Source organism: Blastocystis hominis (assembly GCF_000151665.1).
Source record: "Blastocystis hominis, Singapore isolate B (sub-type 7) whole genome shotgun sequence assembly, scaffold_12".
NCBI classification, from domain to species: domain Eukaryota; class Bigyra; order Opalinata; family Blastocystidae; genus Blastocystis; species Blastocystis hominis.
Genome location: NW_013171819.1, coordinates 118,395 through 137,929, shown reverse-complemented (window position 1 = coordinate 137,929; position 19,535 = coordinate 118,395). Strand labels below are relative to the sequence as shown.

Sequence of the window (19,535 nt, the reverse complement as noted above, 5' to 3'; positions counted from 1 at the left end):
TGAAGAATCTACCACAATTACAATCCATTCAAATTGGGACAATTGGAAGGTATTCATACAATTTCTGTTTTAGTTCATTTGAGATTGGAGGTATTGATATGATATTGAATATTTGGATAATGCATAGATCTTCCAAATCTACAATCCATTACATTAGGTGTTCGTGCATTCGATGATTCCTTATCAACAATAATTGAAAGTATTGAATGAATTCGAATGAAATGATTGATGTAGATCTTCCATCATTACAATCCATTCAACTCGGTTATGGTGCACTTAATGGAAGAGATGATGATGATTCATGTTCATTGACACTTCGAAGTAATAATGAATTGATTGGTTATGATTTGTTTTGTAGATCTTCCAAATCTAACATCAATAACTTCTGTAGAATCTAGTTTCCGTTATCCTCGTGTAGTGACATTGGCAAGTATTTCTGAATATTGAATATTGATAGTATTTAGATATTCCAAATCTTCAAAATGTCGATCTACCTTATTCATTCGAAGCAGTTATCTCTACCAAAATAACCAGTATGAATCAATGTAATGTGATAATAATGATAGATGTATCTGATTGTTTTAAAAATCTTGTTAAATCCAAAAAAGAATAGTTAAAAACAGAACTAATCAAATTGTTTTCGATGGCTATGTTACCATATTATGTTCAATAAAGTGCATTTTACTATTTCGTTGATTTGTTGTTACCAAACCTTATTTAGTTGTTTTTATGTTCTTATTAGAATTGTTTAATATTGAATGCTAGTTATAATTATATGAATGGATGTCGATTACATTTTTATAACGGTGACCGAATATTAGGATGATAAATGTTCACTCGCCTTCGGATACTGAAAAAATAAGTATGCACCTACAAACTGTACAATTCGATTCTTAATTCTTTCATATTTATCACATATAATTGTATTCTATGTTGTATGATAATAATAATGATAATTTGCAAGGTAATCATTTCAATTATAGTTTAACATTAACCGGATATAGGTTGTATTGTCCAATTATATCCTATATAAAATGAATATTTATGTAAACGAACATCCTTGTGGTAAAGTACAAATGACTTTCATATTAAATAAGGTATCCCTGCCTTCTCTTATCTGATTTTCTTATTAAAACAGAAAATACACACAAAGTGATGTTCTGTTTTTGATCTTACTGAAAGTAGTAGCAGCATTTTATTCAAGTGACAATTTGCTTATTTCTGATGACATATTTCTTTTTTAAACAATTTCGCATCTGCAGAACATACATGTCTTTTGGTGATCTTATTCTTATGCAAATATAAAGTGAATATTGTTATCATTAATAAATGTATATATTTGTATATATATTTAGCCACTATAATGACCCTAAAATACAATCGGCCATGAAAGTACAATTATTAGTTCGTTGACATAGTATAGCTATATAATATTGAAATTAGTATATTTACAATTGTAGTTACTTACAAAATACCAAGTTTTACTTTGTCTTTTATGTTTGCTTTTCTTCTCATGACTTTAACCTTAAAATGTGATTATGTTTTCTTTTATTCTTTGTCACATATAAATATTATACTTCTATTACGCTTCTGGAAAGTAATGTGTGATTGTTGTATTTACTAAAAAATCAAGGCATTATTTATTCTATTTCTGCTTATATTCACAAACTATGATTTAAAATGAATAGTATGGTGATCATTCTGAAAAAACACGATATAGTGAACTTTATTATATTGCAGTACGGTGTTGAAAAACAGATCATAAAATCGGATCAATTCAATTCAATAGAATAGTAGGGTAAGGAGAAAAAGAAGTAAACAGGAAATCTGTGCATTTTCAATGCTCACATTATAGAAAATGGTTTGTACTGTACTATTTTGTAAAATTAAATTATGTGTAAAAGATCTATTACTTTGGAACAATAATAATGAATATATAGGAACTATATAAAATGTATATTGTTGAATGTAGGGGTGGATATATTGTAAACATATTATAATTCACTTCAGTATGTTGACCATCAAAATAAAGCAAACAACTATGGCTCGAAGCGTAATCTAAAAACAAAATTATGATATGATATGACATGACAAAACAAAACATGACATGTTTGACATAACAACCAGTTTACTATTAGGATTCCTGCTTCAATTTTTTTATTTTTCATGAATACATTTTCACTGTTATTGGCGATTTTTCTTCTTTCATCTGTGGCAAGCGCTTCTAAGCCACTTGTATCATCTTTCATGACACATCTCTCCACTTCCCTTTCATTTTTGCCAGAAGAGGACATTGAAGACGAGTTTGATGTAAGGAAGCATTCCTCTCTTCATAGCTAGGTCAGTGATATGTCTTCCAACCAAGATCGTTCACTCTCAAGTGATTACGACCGTTATTATGTAATGTTAAAGGATGGCTATACAGTGGCCGATTTTTCTAAAAGAATTGGTTTTCTGACGAGTTTTGGCTATCAAAATATGGAGTACGTTGGAGGACAAAACAAGTGTGTGGTTGTGACTTGCAAAGAGTCGTTCTTGAACAGAAATCCCTTCAAGTCTATGATTGACTCTTATGCTCCCATTCCTCTTCTAGCACGAGTCAGTCCATCTGTTGTGACTGCTCTATCGAAGGCCTCTAAGAACCACACCGCCGTGTCCTTGTCAATTTCGAGCATTTCCGGCTCTGAAGAGAAATTACTCAATCTGAATTTTGCTGACAACCAAGATCCAAATGAAGACGAAAACAGTAAACCTAGTTTTGCTTTGTTTATGTTAAGCCCCTGCTGTAATCACTCGATCTCTCAAGATATTGAGACCTTCGAGTTCATCCCAACAACTGCAGTCATCACAGAAGATGGTGAAGAGTTCTCTCGCTCGCCCTCTTCTTCCTCTCGCGAATCTCCTTTCCCAGAAGGATATTCTCTCTGTATCATTGAAACCCAAGTGGAAACTTCACCATTTGCGTTCCTAGTTCACTCGCTCTTTCATTTGTAGGCCAACTCAATGATTATGCTCAGCAGTCCTTGGCAGATGGTTATTATGACGCATCTGGCGAGTCGTCAAAGATCTACAAACTCCATAATCTGAACGGTCGAAACGTGCTCGTTGGAGTGGGTGATTCTGGGATCGATTGGAAAAGCACTTATTTCTACGACCCCGATCATTCAGTGAAGAGAGCCGAGAGTGGGTCTTCCGATCATCGAAAGATCTCTCTGTATGTTCCTCTCTTTGGAAAAGATGAGACTTCGACGGATGGCCACGGCACGCACGTGTGTGGAACGATCGCCGGAAAGGCGTATGACAGCAGCAACAGCTCAGATGCTCTGTACAATGTATGACGATGATGATGATGGAGGGATGAGAGATAGGGAATCGCCGAGGAAGCGAAGTTGCTGTTTGTCGATTTGGAAGATAACGACGGATATTTATATCTTCCCAAGAATATATATGATGACTACTACATGAAATACTTGTATATTTTAAGTTTAATTAAGACATGGATAGATACAACAATGATGTTCGAATAAGTTCGAATTCTTGGGGATCTAGAGATGAGTTTTTTTATGACTCATTCTGTGTTCAGACGGATGAGTTCGTTTGGGATCATGACGATATGCTCATTCTATTCGCAGCTGGCAATGAAGGAGAAGGAGGGTTGTCACACAGAACTTGTATCAATATAGATTTGGATCGGTGACATCACCCGCCCTTTCTAAGAACGTGATTACTGTCGGAGCGACGCATTCCGAGCGAAATCATGACGGAAAGAACTACATCACGTATTTCTCTTCGCGCGGAAGGCCAACACGACATACTATCAAGCCCGATATTGTGGCTCCAGGCGAGCAATTCTCAGCCAAGTCTCTGAGTAAAGAGGATTGCGGATTGAACTGCGATAACCATGGCGGTGTGGTGGAGATGCCTGGAACTTCGATGGCCACACCCGCTGTGGCTGGAATCGTGGCTTTGATCACGCAATATCTGAAGGAGAAGAGTTATCATAATCGTGAGAATGGGGTTTTTAAATGATGGGTAGAAGAGCTGGATGTGCGAGCTTCGCTGATCAAAGCGATGGTGGTTCACAGTGGACAGCCTACGATAGGATACTGCAGTAAATTTATGGATTGTTATCCCCATGATGAAAACCACTTCTATTTTGAAGGTCATGGTCGAGTGCAGCTGGATCGTGTGCTTCACTACGATGGCGAGAGCGATTTCGAACTGTTTTTGTTTTATGGGCAGATCAACGAGAAGAAGGAATCGTTCACACTTGAATTCACGATTACGAACATATCCCTTGAAATTTAATAATAGGAAAAAAGATTGGTTCCTTCACTTCCTCACTCTTCAATACCCTTCAAAGTCACCATGGCCTACACAGATCCTCCAGCCTCTATTTACTCTAAGAATGTCATTGTGAACACTGTTGGATTGACCGCAAACTCTGTAGGCTCGACCACCTATTTCTATCCGAACGAGTAGTTGCATTGGATAGCATCGAGCATAGATTGGATGGTCCTGATGACTATAACAATGTGCAAGTGATTTCGTTAAATGCTACAACAGTGGGATGGATGACAAAAGAATCGAACAAGATTCAAGTGAAGGTGACTCGTCGAAGTTTGAGTACTTCGATACAGCCAGTTTCGATTGTGGTGACAGGAGGATTTGACTGGAGCTCCGTAGTTGTGAATGACAATACCAACCAAAAGGAAGAAGATGTACCGGAGGGTATTTTTATTTATATAAAGAAAGCTTTATTAATAACTGCTTATGTTATGATAGTAATATTAGTTGTTGCGTAGGAGTGGTGGATGATACATGATGAATAGGTTTGTATATATTTATAAGAAGGAACAGCCAACAGAGAATAGACGCTTATTGAGTATAAACTCTGCTGTTTGAGCACAAACAATTCATAGATTAGTTATTTATATTAATGAATTGGCTGAATATTACAGAGATATCTAGAAAGTGACTAGCAATCAACTACATACTCGAAATAGATTTTGATTCAACTTGTCCAAAGGCATTATCGAGACTAAGATTCTTAATTTTTGGAATATCTAAATACAATCAATATTCACAATTTAGAACTACTCTCCAAGGTAACTGAACGAGGATTATAGAAACTATTTCCATTTGATTTGATGGATGTAAGATTTGGAAGATCTACACTCAATCAAGTCGAATCATTGCATTCAAACTTCGCAATATCAAGGAGCAGGATTCATTGCCTCTTCCAGTAAGTGTTTCTTGTCCGAGTTTAATGGATTGTAACGATGGAAGATCTACATCAATCAACTCATTCACCTTTTATCAGTACTTTCAATTACTGTCGATAAGCAATAATGGAATGCCCAATCACCTAATGTAATGAATTTTAGATTTGGAAGATCTGATCATTATCCAAATACTCAATATCATATCAATACCTCGAACGACAAAGGAACTGCCAAAGAAATTGCGTGAACCACTTCCAAATGCACCTATTTTAACGGATTGTAATTGTGGTAGATTCTTCAATTCAAATTCGCCTCCAAACTGTCTAAAACTCCATTCACCAATTTGAATGGATTCCAATGATTCACAATTCATTATGTGGAATGATTTCGATTCATCATATCCCTCAATGCTCTTTGCAGTACAAAACGATTCATTTCTGATATTGATAGTTTTCAATCGTTTCAATCCATCGATTTTGAACACTTTTACTGCTCCATAATTACCATGTAAATTATCTATCTTTTCTAAGGAATCAAGATTATATAGACAGAATTCTTCACTTTTTGAAAATGCTCCAGAACCTAATGTAATGGATTGTAGATTTGGAAGATCTATGCATTATCCCATATTCCATATCACATCAATACCTCGAAGCACAAACGAGCTATAACAAAAATTATATGAATCACTATATTCCTTACCAATCTGGATGGATTTTAATTGTGGTAGATTCTTCAGCTCAAAATTTCCAGCAAAATCACTGAAACTATATCTACCAATTTGAATGGATTCCAATGATTCACAATTCAATATGTGAAATGATTTCGATTTATCATTTCCATACCAACTCTTTTTCTGAGTGAATGAATTGTTTCCGATTTTGATAGTTTTCAATCGATTCAATCCATCGATTTCGAATCTTTGCACTGAGCCAAAACAATTATCACCGATTTCGATTGATTTTATCAAATAGGGATGGATGGTCAAAGATTGTTGGCAATTGCAACATCCATTTCCCACAATGAAATGCCTCTTTAGATAGTTATGGTTTGCCAATAAACAGTCTACTTCACACCGAATGAGAGAAACTCTTCTCCATATAAAGAGGATGGGAATAATAAACCAAATGATGAAGGGAATATCAAATAGAAAAAAGAGTGCTGCCGTAATGCCAAAAAACAGAATCACATAGAATTCATGTAGCATAATGACACACCACAATCGGTGCCCATTTACCCATAATCCATTATATACTGGTGCATTATTACGATAAGCAATCCCTGTTCCATTCCTCTTTCCATCTCTGTAACTACCATTGAAAACCATAGTAGTTCCATTTGATAGAAATTCCATTCCCTTTCCATATCGACAATAATTTAGAAGCATAGAATTCTCATATTCTCCTTCATATACTTTTACTCCATGGGAATATTCAATCATTTTGTTATTGTTAAACGATTTTAGGATTTCTATCTCAGCCCCATCCTTCCATCGACTCACACGCTGAATCGTGTCATGCAAATAGAAATAGCAAATTCCAAAACGTTTTCCCAAATCATCAATTTGACAGAGAACCCTGGAACCACTCTCTGTATCTGTCTCTACCCAGTATTTCTTCAACTCTGTGGAAGGAACGAAGTGCACATTAATCACGCCTCTTTCATAGATTGCTTCTTTACCCTCACCATTTTCATTGTATTCGATTCCCTTCCCTTGACGGAACCCCTGGTGAAAATACCCTTCAAACAGTAATTTCCCATTCGGATAATACTCTTTCCCCTTGCCTTCACGTTTATTTTGACAATAGCACCCAGAAAATATAACTTTTCCATTGCAATCAAATTCCTTTCCATTTCCTGAACGAACACCATTTTCGAATGATCCCTCAAACATTTTTAAACCATAATCGTTATATTCAATTCCATATCCCGTGCGAAAACCGTTTTTAATACATCCACGATAGAACATAACACCAGTCTTGTAGTACAACAAGCATTGTTGATCCTTCTTTTTTCTTTTTTCGTCTATGTGCGCTATAATCACTCCGTACTTATTTAATAATTCTTTTCTCTCAATTGAGCCGTCCAGAACTGTTGTAACAAGCATTTTGTTCCCAGAGGGAGGATTCTCTGTAATAGTTTCTTTTTTATTATTGACACCATCGGAACCAACGGATTGGAATTGTTGCTCAACATTCTGTGTCCAATCGATTTCCTCATCACTGCTTTGTTGTCGACAGTCTACCGAAATATCAGAATGTGTATCAGTAGCCGACATAGATAGCTTAATACACTTCTATTCCCTTTTTTGAATAGGTTTGTTATGTGTCAAATCTCATACATCACCATTCTTTCTGTATTCAGAGTTTGTTTTTGAAGTGTCACCTGCACCATATTATCACAATGACTATTGTATCAATATTCTGCGTGTTATTCACTGATATAACTACTTTTTACCATTGTACATCCTTAGTGGCCAAGTCCACTGCGAAATAACTCAACACGCTATATATATATATATATATATATAGAAATAATCGTATAAGTAACAAGTGTAGATGTGAAATGAAAACTATTCTATCGCGTTGCACATTTTTGCTATATTTTTTAACTAATATATTCTCATAGGCATATTTCCTGATTGTCATTGTTTTTTATGCATTACGGTCAAGTGGTCCTTGGCCCTCCTGGGTCTGGAAAATCAACCTATTGCTATGCTCTACAGCAGTATTTTGCAACGATAGGAAGAGAATGTATCGTCGTGAATTTAGATCCTGCGAATGATAATATTTTGTATAGAGATCATTTTGTCTTGCTATTTTAGATATAACTGCAATATCAATATTACGGAACTAATTACTCTTGAAGAAGTGATGGAAGAATACAACTTAGGTCCGAATGGAGGATTATTATTTTGTATGGAGTTCCTCTTAAAGAATATTCAGTGGTTGTTTGATCGACTTCATGAGTTTCCATGTTTTTGAATCGTTCTTGAGCTGACCTTTAGCAAGTTATGTGATTTTTGATTTTGCTGGTCAAGTGGAGTTATTTACTTCGAATAACAACGTCAGCTCACTTATCAATCAGCTCGAGAATCAAGGATTTCGTGTATTTTCTTATTCTCTCCATTTTACCCATAGTTAGTGGCAGTAAATCTCGTTGATTCTTTCTATTGCTCCAAACCAGAGGTGTTCATTTCAGCAAGTCTGACATCGCTTATTTCGATGGTTTGCTTTTCTTCCGCGCATTCTTTCGATAGATTAACATGGAGCTCCCTGCGGTGAATGTTCTCTCCAAAATCGATCTGATCACCAAATACGGTGACATTGACTACGATTTGGACTATTACACGGAGCTCCCTGATCTCTCTCTCATGCTCTATGGAGTGGACCGCGCTCTGCAATCGCCCACAGAAGAAGCGGAGTCGGAAGGCAGCGACTCAGAGAATTCAAGCAAAGCGAATCGAGCAAACGATTATGGAAAAGAATTAAATGAACCAAATGGAAACAAACCACACGATAATGAAGCAAACAACTCCGATGCTTTTTCTCGCTCTTCTGAAGCCGATTTCGATGCCGATTTCGATGCAAGCGATGCGAGCGATGCGAGCGATGTCTGCGATGAAGAAGAGTTCGTGAGAAGGGCTCGGACGCCGTTCCAGCGAAAGTATCGCAAGCTCTATTGGATGCTGTGCGAGATTGTGAATGATTATAGCTTACTGTCGTTTCTGCCACTTGATATCAATGTAGGCTTGGAGAGGGTTGTGATGATGATCGAAGAGTCCCACGAGTATTCGAAAGATCGTGGAAACAACGGATAAGGCGAACGGGTTTTCGTTGCTGTCGTATTTAGGGAACGATAACGCAGTGATGGATGTATATGCGAAGAAAGACTCGGAAATGGGGGAAATGGTTGAAGGTAAGAAATGTTTGCTTGCTCGAATGTAGAAATGAATAATAAGTATGTTCTTCGTGATGATGATTGGATTTGAGTACACTTCTTTTTATCTTTGTTTTTTTAATTCACCATGAGCAACTCTTATGAGCAATTGAAGAAAATTACGGAAGATCGGCACAGTGTACGCGCTTTTGATGGAAAGCCAATTGAAGACGGTGTCTTGGAGGAAATCCTTGGATACTCTCTCGTTCGATATAGTGCATCTTCTACATACTAGAGATGTCCAACTTCGCTGAACCTCCAACCGTACAAGCTCATCGTGGTGCGCAATAAGGAAAAGTTGGAGGATCTCGCTACAGGAATGGATGCTGGCAACGATCATGCTGTGAGATCCAGCTCAGCGACAATTCTCGTTCTGTCAGACCTTAGTTTGTCAGTTTGCAGGGTGTTATTTGTAGATCCAGAGAAGGACGCTCCCACCGGTATGGGTCTCCTCCTTCTTACGTACTACACGAACACCATTTTGAATGTTCTCTTTGGCTGGATTTTTGATCTATTCTTTTCCTTCCTTCGCTTGTTCAGAACTTCTCCCCGCCGATTCTCTCGTGAAGCGTGGTCTTTCCAGCAGTGTGGCTTTATGATTCAAAACTTGATTCTTCTTGCAAAGAGCAAGGGAATCGGTACGAGATTTTTAGGAAAGAGAATCAACCGTAGACTCGCTTATCATGGAAGGGTTTACCGAAGACAAGGTTCGTCAGATCATGAAGATTCCTAAGAGGTTGTTTTTTTACATTTTGCTGTTATTTCAAGATATCAGATCGCATCGATTGTTTCCTTTGGGTACAAGGCGCGCAATGCTGTTGTGTATGATACTCCGCGCTTCCCTACCGGTTTTGGTTTGTTGCTTGTTTAATGCTAGAAAAGGTCGTGTTCGATAGCAAATTTGGAAATCCGTTGTAGTTTTGTTTGTTCAAAAAGCGATGTTTTCCCACGGGAATCTTACCCCGTCTATTTGCTATTGTTTTTATGAGTTTGAATCGTTTTTTGTTGGAACAGGCTATTACGGTTTAGAAAGCAGCAACACGTATGGAAGAACCACAATTAACACCCTTGACTACCTACAGGCTCTCTCCGTGTCAACAGAAGGGGAGATAGAAATGGAGGTTCGCACTTGGAGAGGAACCCGATGGATCTCTGTGTTTTTGCACATAGATGTAGATTCGTTTGCTGTCTCCGAACTAGAATAACTTTTTCATTATATACCAGAGCAAGAAGAAGGATATTATTACTGTGAAAGTCCCTATTAATCAGTTCGAGAAGATTTTTGATGTAGGACGTGTTTCAAGGATCTAAGTAGTACGAAAAAGCAACCTATGGATTTGTCGTGTCCATGCGTGTAGATGGTACTTCTACGGAGTATCATTTCCGTTGTCGTAGCAACCAAGAAGTTTCCCTGTGCCTTTCGTATTATCATAGAGGGACGATTGGAGAAGCTACTTTTGTAAGGCGTCTCTCATTAAGTACACCAGTCACTTGTCTGTTTCGGACGATCGTACCATCCACAGCGTATTTGAAATGCTTTCGTGTTGACTCAAGGACGGAGAGTCCTCGAAGGATGATTCAAGCAGTGACTCCGATCGAGACCCGTGCGACGAAGATTTCAACCATTACCCCTGTTTGTTTCTTTCCCATCGTTCACGCATAGTTTCCTACACCGCAGACAGCAGTCGCTATCTCCGCCACGCGAGTGTTTCCAGTGTGAACTCCGACCTCTACGATCTCTCGAGCGTCCCTCCGAGCGTTTCTCTCACCGAAAACGAAATCAATCAAAGTACCTTCCTTCTCTCTCTCTATCTCTCATTTTAGTGATCCAGGATGGCGAAGAGTGGCTCTTATCGCACAGCGCGTCCATGGACGACGAGGAAATCCCCGAAGTGCAGCACAGCGGCTGCGCCTGGAGCGTTTCCTACTGTGTCGGTTTCGCTTCTCCGTTTCACCCGCAGAACAAAAAGCGGCAGAACGAAGACCGCGTGTATCTGAACTCCTGCGTGGCGTTCGATCTGCAGGCCTCGCCGCCAGCCCCCTCAGAGCGCGCTCTGGAGCTGTCTGCGTCGCGATCGAGTCTGGAGACGTCGGATCATCGCTTCCAATGGTGCACTTACCAGAAAGGGACGGGGAAGGCGCTCTTCGCGATGTGGGGAAGGCGAGCGATTGCGAGGTAGATTCGACGGGCACAACGGAGACTTCTGCGCGGAGTACTGCCGGACGCACTTGCTGGAGGTGTTTCTGGAGAGCTACGCGGCAGGGCTGCGCGGCACGTCGGAATCTGGCCGGGCAATGACGTGTAGAGCGCTGCTGCAAGCGATGATCGCGCGGCTGGAGGCGCGGCTGGAGGCGTTGCTCGCCGAAGTGCCGCTGGAGTCGGTGAGCGGATGCACGTGTCTGCTGTGCTATCTGCAGGACTGCGATCTGTTCGTGGCCAATCTCGGCGACACGCAGTCGGCGAGTGATCGGGGTTTGATCGTAGAGGCTATCTCGCCAGACAGGGAGAGCTGCTGCCGCTCTGTCAAGTCCACAGCGCACTCTTCGATTGCCAGCGCATCGAGGCCGCGGGCGGCTGGCTGACGCATTGTTTCCACCTTTCTGATTGGCTCACGCCCAGACAAAGAAGAAACCCGAACGCGCCTTGGGTCCATCGTCGCCCCTCCCTCCTTCTCCCCCTCCGACTCGGTTTCTCCAGTTTCTCCGGTTTCTCCAGTTTCTCCAGTTTCTCCATTTGGGTCAGGAAGCGCGGGTCCGAATCTGAAAATTCCGTTTGTGGGTACGGGAAGCGCGTCGATCCCCGCGAATCTGGGTCCGTTGCGGGACTACAAGTTTTATGTGAACGGTGAAATCGAGGTGGCGCGGTCGCTGGGCGATTTCTGCTTGAAGCACCAGCGGATTCGGGAAGGAACGTGGCAGTACCCGTCTGCGGAGCGCGAGAAGGAGGGCGTAGAGGGGTTTAAAGGGGACGTAATCAGCTGCGAGCCCTGGGTGAGGTGGGTTTGGAGCGCGTGGTTGAGGGTAGGGAGTGCACGCTGAAGCGGGACGACCGGTTTATCGTGATGGCGACGGACGGGTTCTGGGAAGTGGTGAATCCGCAGGCGTGCAGGAAGATCGTGGAGGCGTTGTATGAGGATTATTCGATGGATGTAGAGATGGGAGAAGGCGTGGAGTGTAGGACATAGCGAAGATTCTGTACTGGATATCGCTGCAGAGAGGGAGCTATGACAATGTGTCGATCGTGCTGATAGATCTGTGCTATTCGCCCTCGTCGATGAGGCAGTGGAAATTGTTTTGAATTTTGTTTGTTTGAGTCTTTTGTTGTTGTTTTTTTTGAAATTTATAATGTCGCCAGAAGGATCGAAGCGTTAATTATTGTACTGCTGTTGTATCAAGAAATAATGTTAATAATTCGTTAGCCGATAAGCGGTCTCACCTCCATTTCAGGTAAACATTGTTTTATTTTTATGAATAATTTAGATATCCCTTACTCTTTTCACGCCTATGAATATGGTGATAGTATCATTTCCGATCTAGCGTGATTTGTAGAAAAAGCGACGCCTTCGAATGATATGAACGGCTCTGAAATTTGTACAGACCCTACTCAATTTTCTCAGTGTCCTCGTGTTGAAACCCATCCTGCATTGGATAGTCAAGGACAAATAGGCCAATCCAGGCGATATAGGTTCTACTGGTGGATTCTCCTCACGAAATAGCTTTCACAATAGTGGTTACTGGTCTCAGATGTCTCCAACACTAACTACCAATTCCTTCTCCTATTATGATATGAATTCGTTTGCAGTATCGCAACAATTACAAGGAATTCGTTCCCAATCGCCCTGCTCCTATTATACAGGCTTGAGTCCCATTGAAGATCGTTTCCAATATCCAGTGGCTCCTCCGTTCCTTTCTGGCTTTACGGATTCTCCACTGCACGAGTCGAGGTTTTTCTTTCCCAACAAAGACATCGAGGATCACACAGTATCCCTCGACCTCTCGAATGATATTTTATTCGACGAAATTCCAGATGTTCCGTATCCCTCCTTTTCTCCCTTCGACAACCTCATCCCTCCACCAAACCCCTCGAAAAACAACATCATTTGGATGTCTGCTTCCGATCTGAACCAACCCTTCATCGAACCCTTTCAACCGGAATCCTCGGGTGTTTCTCCTTTACTCACACCCCATTCTTCTGCTTCTCCTTCTAATGCTTCTTCTTCTTCCTCCTCTCCATCGTTTATTCCTTTCATTTGCCGATCTTCCGAGTCCCACTCTATTCTTTCCGCAGAGCCCTTCGAAGAGCCTCCATCTGTCGACTCCCTGGCTCTGTTTCAAATCCCTTCTCCTCGTTTGAACACTCCAATCATCATCAAGGGAAGCCCTGAGTACCCGGAAATCCAGAAAACGATCGAGAAGGCGCGTGAAAACTGCTCGAAAGAGAACTACCGCGAGAAACTCGCCTTGTTAGAAGAGCTGTGCCACAAGTTTCCGACTTGCTATGTGTGTTGGCTCGAATGGAGTCGCGTCGAAAACATTTTCGGCGATTTCAAAACGTCTGCGTTGATTCTGAAGGAGGGAATCGAGTATCTCCCCGAGAACGAAACCCTTCTCGAGAAAATTTTGAAAGCATACGAGCGACTTTGGTGCCCCGACGAAGTGAAACGCTACACATTGCAGCTCCTTTCGATTGGCTCGCAGCGCGGCCTTCGCAGTGGTGTAGAGGGAATCATAATGTTAGCGAGAATGGGGAGACGCCGCGCAGCGAATTCGCTGTTTTGCGAAGTGATGGCGAGTCGCGAAGTGGAGCCCGCGCTGCACGTCGATTTCCTGCGCTATTTGTTTCGAAACGATTCGATTGACGAGGGCAATCGCGTTCTGGGACTGCTGATCTCGGTGATCCCGCAGCACGCGCCGATCTGGTTTTTGAAATTGCAGGAAGACGAGCGCATCGCGATGCTGTGCTGGAGGGAAGGGAACGTCGCGGAGCGCTTGGGGGTGGAGCTGTGGCTCTCCTATTACTCGCTGGTGAAAGAAAACATCACGAGCGATCTGCTCTGGAAGATTACGTCCAACGTCGCGCAGGCGATTCTGCACGCTTACACTCACGTTCGATTTTGGCTGAATCAGCACCTCTCGGTAGGCGCTGGCCGCGTCGTTCACGCGTAGCGCTACACAGACACGCTCCAGCCGCTGATTCGCTGCGCGCAGCAAACCGCGTATTCGCTTTTGTTCACTTGCTTGTTGCTTTGCCCCACGCCGAACCACTGGCGAATCTGGCTGTTGCTGGCTCGATTCGCGTGTACCTTTGGAAACAATCGTCGATCGCGCCTCGTTTTCGCTTTTCCAATCGTCGATCGCTTCTAGATTCTCTCGCGCGTCTGGGAACTCTACGCGCCCGCTTCGTTCGATCCGCTTTTCCAAGACACTGCGCGTCTTCTCGAAGCCCTGGGCGACCGCTCCAGCGCAGCCACGCTTCTCCAATACGCCGTTTCCACTTCCTCCTCCTCGTGGAAACTCGCTCTCGAGCGCACGCTCCAACTCGTACGCGCCTTTCTTCCTTTTGTCACCCCATCCAGGCTCGTCTCGGCGATTGGCAGACCGCTCTCGCCTTCTGCTCTCGCTCCATCTCCAAATTCCGCTCCGTCGGTCGGTTCTGGGCGGCGTGGATCCTCCTTCGTCACCTCTTTCTCGGTCCCGAAGCCGCGTTCCCCGCGTTCCTTTGCGCCATTCGGCTTCTCCCCAAGGCGGGCGAGGTCTGGTGCGAGGGCGGCCGGCTGTTTATGAACCCTTCCTTCCGCCGCTTCAGCCCGCATAAAGCGCAGCTGTGTCTTTCCTACGCGATCTCGCTGACGCCGCAGTACGGCGACGCGTTTTTCGAAGTAGAAGCCGAGGAAAAAGACGATGGCGTAGAGCATCCGGCTGCAAATGATCACGTCGCCGCTGCTGCTGGAGTTCGCGACGTGTACGAGCGTTCCTCACCTGGCCTGGCTGCTGCAGTCGCTGTCGTTTGATCGGCTGATCAACAAGTGCACGTTCTCCGACCCCAATTTCGGCTTTTCGTGGTTTGCGCTGAAGCGAACGCCGCTGGACAGCGCGGAGGAAGTCATGATGGCGGCGATTCGCGTGGTGGCGGTGCATGTGGCAGTCAACGCCACGGCGTATTATGCTGCCATGCAGGAGCTGGCGGCGAGGAAGCTTCGGGAACGGCAGGAATCGCGACGCTTGTTTCATTCGGTGTTTCCCATGAATGAATGGAAGCAGTGCATGGAGAGCAGCATGGCCGATGGGTCGAAGAGCGAGATTGTGAGGTTTCCGAAGGAGCCGGAGGGGGAGGAAGGGGTAAAGAATGAAAATTCGGTCCGATGCGGATGTCGAAGTGCGCGATTAGGGTTTGCGGTGAAGCCGATTTGTTTTTGCTTGCCCGGTGAAAACTTGACAATGAGAAAGCAGTTGAAAGTGCTGTTTGGTACTGTTCAGGTGGAAGGTTAGTTTTGTTTGATGTAAATGCAAACCCGAAGTAATAAGTCTGTTTGTGCATGGAACGATTCCACAGGCACTGCAGAGATTGTTTCAAAAAAGTATGGAGACGCGGGGAGCGGAATCACGAGCTAGGGGAAAATTGATTCAACAGTTCGGCGCTTCCTATCAAAAAACAGATATCCTCTATCCAGAGGAGGTGTGTTACCTCTTAGAACGCGAGGTGATTGTCCTTCTGGTAAACGACGCTCCGATGGATGCGACCGTACGACTTATGCAGCGAAAATTTATATAGACATTCAAAACGCAAATTCTTCCCAAGTATGTGCCCACCCACCATTATGCAGCCTTTCGCGAACTTCGGTTGAATAGCTACCGCGTTTACCGACCCCTCCAGTGAGAATCGGAATTGCGTTTCACATTAGTTTTGAAAGTGCGCCCGCACCGCTGGATACGTCTTTCTGGATCGCCTACTATCCGCAGACCCAAGTAAGTCGTTCATCTCCCAAACCTCCCGATATTCGTGTGATGGTTTTCAGGTAATTCTTCTCTAGCCATCAATCTCAGGTCTAGAGAGCTGGATCCTGTTCCCTCCAACGAAGATTTTGCGAAACTGTGTTCTGAAGCCTTGCTTGTGGTGGCAGTGGTGAGTGTACATGAGGAGGTTTCGTTTTTCTCGATCAGTCGCGACTTTCACGAAAGAATCCATCAATACAAAAATAGGGAATAACCACGGGTATGTTTATAAGAAAAAGTATATTTGTTTGTATGCTATTCTTGTTTTAAACAAACTCAGTGAAGATGGCCGTCGGTGTTGTATAGATTGTGTCGAAGATTGAGTCTTAGCGTTCAACGGCGTATTCGAAAGAACTTGAGTCTGTTTTAAAGAATCTGACTTCGCCGAAACTTTCCTTAGGAAAAAAAGCCCAATTAATCAAAGCCAACGAATCTCTTTGGAATGTGGATCAATTCATGTAGTTCCAGTCTCTTTCGCTTGACGACAAGATACCATCATAAGGAGGAGCTGAAGTTTGTTCAACAAGCCTTTTTAGATATCTGGGCCTACTTTCTTCATATTCTGGAAAATCCAGACATATCCTTGTGTGTCAGACGCGTACGTGATTCCTTGACTCCACTCTCTCTCTGCTGATATTGAGTCTACTATTTTCAAGCTTCTGATTTGTATAATTTGCAGACACGAATATAAAATCGAATATTTATGCAAGTTTGAGAGTGCCACTTCCATCGGTGTTTCTAAGCGCGCTTGTCACATCATCCAGTGTTATCGGTACATTCCTTTGATCCCAGACTCACTTCCAGCCGTCTCTTATCCAAGAGCCGAGACTTGTGCATACGAAAAATGCGGAACCGCCTTTCCACAAGCGAAGAAATCGATTTCTGCGGCTGCACTTTTGCCGTCAGCTTCTTCCGCGAGTCCATCTTCCAAAAGCCGCTGCTCGCCGCCATTCGCCGCGGTTTTTCGGAGTGGTACGACGTGACCCGCCAAATCAACTCCTACCGCGGGATCCACAACATCCGACTGCACCGGTAGTCGGTTCGCCTTGCTCTTCATCCGCAGCGTTCTGCTCATGATTCTCCACGAAATCACCCAGCACAACTTCGAGACCGCGGTCTGCTCCTCGCTCAGCGAGTATTTCTCTCTCTGCGATCGCTACTCGCTGGACTACTACCGCGGTCTCAGCGTCAAAGGTAGTTTCCCCGTTTCCCCGTTTGGTCTGACGCGCAGTGAAGCGAAAGCCGATCGAGACGCGCGTGGCGTCGGTGTTCCGCGCATCGCACGTGTCGGGGAGCTCGGAGACGTTCTACGGGAACGTTCTGTCGCACAGCGCGACGCCGATCGTGGAGAACGACCCGCAGCGAAGCCCGGAGTTCCATGGCGGGTACTCGACGTCGCCGAGCTGCGAGCTGGGGATCGATTGGCAGGACGACATGGACTCGTGCCAGCAGCTGTACCGGCGTATGAGCGGATATATGGGGTCGATGCAGGAGACGGAGGAGACGGTGAACGTGGTGGATTGTGCGAGCACGGGGACGAGTTTCTACGGAAACAGCGAGATTGAGGAGATCGTGGGACTGCTGGTGCGGATGTGAAGGGCAGGGGATGTATTTTGGGAGCTTCGCGACGAGCGATGAGAGCTTGCTGAAGTTCGAGATGCTGAACCCGACGCTGTACTTGTGGCCGTCGATTTATCACTACGTGGAGTCGGTGGATCGGCTGGGAGAGGCGATCGAGGTGGAGGAAGGGAGCGGGGATGATGCGTAGAAGGAGGACTGGTTTTCGCTGCTGATGCGGAATGGGAACGTGTACATCACGTTCGTGAATTACTATCATCAATACGTGCACAGCGTGGTGCGCGGAGACATCACTTGGAGCCAAGTGCCCGGCTATTCGGTAATCAGCATTACGATCCCGCTAATGATGATGGAGTGTCGATTCCAAGTATTCCAATTCGATCGTTCAATGTATGATTCATAGAACCGCGCTCTGAAGGAAGAATCGTTCTTTCAGTACGACTTCCAGTCCCTCAACTTGGACGCGTTTTACTCTCCGCACACCTTCCATCTCAAAAACGTGTCATCGGATTCGCACCCGATTCTCCGCTCGATTCGCATCCTTCCTCGTTTCAATCCCCATATCTGCTACCCCTGTCTCCTCGCCGTGTTCTTCTCCACCAATCTCCTTCTCGCCAAAGACGTCTCGTCCTTTCTCTCCCGCGCCAAGGAGCTTCTCCGCTCGCTCCACCTCGCCAATCTCTCCTACTACACCACTGCGCAGCAGCGATGCTTCGACGACACGCTGATCTGCGGCGTGATCGACGCCAATGTCCGATCCGTGGATCCCTCGCCTCGCGATCTGGCCGATCCCCTCCATATGAGCAGCTGTCCGGTCACGCCGATCACCGAGTCATCGCCGACGTCGCCGATGCGCTTCTCGCTCCACACTGCGCAGAGACCCAACCCGTCTGCCACTGCGTCCGGTCCCAATGGATCCATGGCTGCCGCCCTCCCCATCGCCTCGAACAGCACCTCTAGTTCCACGGTTTCCACTGTTCACAATGGTTCGACGAGCACTGTTGGCTCGACTGGTCTTGTTGGTTCTATTGGCTCTACGACTCTGCATGGTTCGCATGGTTCGCATGGCTCGCATGGCTCGCATGGCTCGCATGGCTTGCGTGTCTCCCATTTCTTATCGCACTCCTCCTTTTCCTCCTCGGCTCCCTCCTCCCATTTCGCTCAGCACTTGCGTTCCGCTGCATCCACAGGGCGTCTGGGCGGACTGCTCAGCTGGCTCCCCGGCTTCCCGAAGCGATCGCGGAGCATCCATCCCTCCAACAGCGACCCCTCCCTCGTCCCGCCGCCTCGGTTCTCTTCCGAAACGCCTCCTTCGGGTACCACTCCTGAAGTCCTGGACGCGGGGGACGCTGGGGATATGGAGGCCTCGCCCTGCCTCCGTTTTGATCACGCGTGCGTACAGAGCTTTCAAGAACAGGTCGGAAACTCGCTGTTTAATCTGTCGCGCGTGATCACGCTGGTCGGCCTGCAGTTCTTCTCCGCGCTTCGCACGGATAACAAGGAAGTGGGGTCGGTCGCCTTGCGCTAACGCAAAGATTCTGACGTCTGTGATCGCGACGGTGTACGAACTGCCCACGATCATATCGGAAGGGGACTTCCACATCTTCATCAACACGCTGTTCTTCGGAAATCCCCGCTATATCAGCCGGTGCGACGTCTCGCTCTCTCCCCAGAAGACTTCGAAGCCCAGTCTGTACGTCGCGGGGTACCCCAACATGCTGTGCCGGCTGTTCACGCACTGGAGCAGCGATGTCCGCGAATACATCCACAAGCTCGTTCTCTTCCGAATCATTCTCAAGT

At 44.6% G+C, this 19,535-nt stretch overlaps 6 protein-coding genes; all 6 read left to right on the top strand.

The window, feature by feature from the left end:
* Positions 1–2,854: 2,854 nt before the first annotated feature.
* GSBLH_T00001573001 (uncharacterized protein) lies at positions 2,855–4,029 on the top strand (the record flags this gene model as incomplete). The annotated part of the gene is made up of 5 exons (XM_013039997.1): positions 2,855–2,963; positions 2,995–3,332; positions 3,369–3,472; positions 3,505–3,657; positions 3,684–4,029. 5 exons carry the CDS (start codon positions 2,855–2,857, stop codon positions 4,027–4,029), a joined length of 1,050 nt encoding a protein of 349 aa, XP_012895451.1.
* Positions 4,030–7,881: 3,852 nt separating this feature from the next.
* Positions 7,882–9,045, top strand: GSBLH_T00001572001 (uncharacterized protein; the record flags this gene model as incomplete). Its single annotated transcript, XM_013039996.1, has 5 exons — positions 7,882–8,018; positions 8,050–8,201; positions 8,233–8,333; positions 8,366–8,452; positions 8,485–9,045. 5 exons carry the CDS (start codon positions 7,882–7,884, stop codon positions 9,043–9,045), a joined length of 1,038 nt encoding a protein of 345 aa, XP_012895450.1.
* A 207-nt stretch (positions 9,046–9,252) lies between these two features.
* Positions 9,253–10,060, top strand: GSBLH_T00006293001 (uncharacterized protein; the record flags this gene model as incomplete). The annotated part of the gene is made up of 5 exons (XM_013039995.1): positions 9,253–9,369; positions 9,400–9,802; positions 9,837–9,900; positions 9,933–9,986; positions 10,042–10,060. The coding sequence occupies 5 exons, from the start codon at positions 9,253–9,255 to the stop codon at positions 10,058–10,060; spliced, it is 657 nt and encodes a 218-aa protein (XP_012895449.1).
* Positions 10,061–12,226: 2,166 nt separating this feature from the next.
* On the top strand, positions 12,227–12,462 carry GSBLH_T00001571001 (uncharacterized protein; the record flags this gene model as incomplete). The annotated part of the gene is made up of 2 exons (XM_013039994.1): positions 12,227–12,313; positions 12,343–12,462. 2 exons carry the CDS (start codon positions 12,227–12,229, stop codon positions 12,460–12,462), a joined length of 207 nt encoding a protein of 68 aa, XP_012895448.1.
* A 2,627-nt stretch (positions 12,463–15,089) lies between these two features.
* On the top strand, positions 15,090–15,653 carry GSBLH_T00001570001 (uncharacterized protein; the record flags this gene model as incomplete). The annotated part of the gene is made up of 1 exon (XM_013039993.1): positions 15,090–15,653. The coding sequence occupies one exon, from the start codon at positions 15,090–15,092 to the stop codon at positions 15,651–15,653; it is 564 nt and encodes a 187-aa protein (XP_012895447.1).
* An 837-nt stretch (positions 15,654–16,490) lies between these two features.
* On the top strand, positions 16,491–17,175 carry GSBLH_T00001569001 (uncharacterized protein). XM_013039992.1 has 2 exons: positions 16,491–16,759; positions 16,799–17,175. Exons 1-2 carry the CDS (start codon positions 16,600–16,602, stop codon positions 16,846–16,848), a joined length of 210 nt encoding a protein of 69 aa, XP_012895446.1. The 5' UTR covers positions 16,491–16,599; the 3' UTR covers positions 16,849–17,175.
* Positions 17,176–19,535: the final 2,360 nt, after the last annotated feature.

What these genes read in the sequence shown, in the direction of transcription:
- GSBLH_T00001569001 (XM_013039992.1), top strand. Translation starts at nt 16,600, where the DNA reads ATGTGGATCAATTCATGTAGTTCCAGTCTCTTTCGCTTGACGACAAGA. An exon ending in CTTGTGTGTCAGACGCGTAC is followed by an intron (nt 16,760 to 16,798) that starts GTGATTCCTTGA and finishes GCTGATATTGAG; the next exon opens with TCTACTATTTTCAAGCTTCT.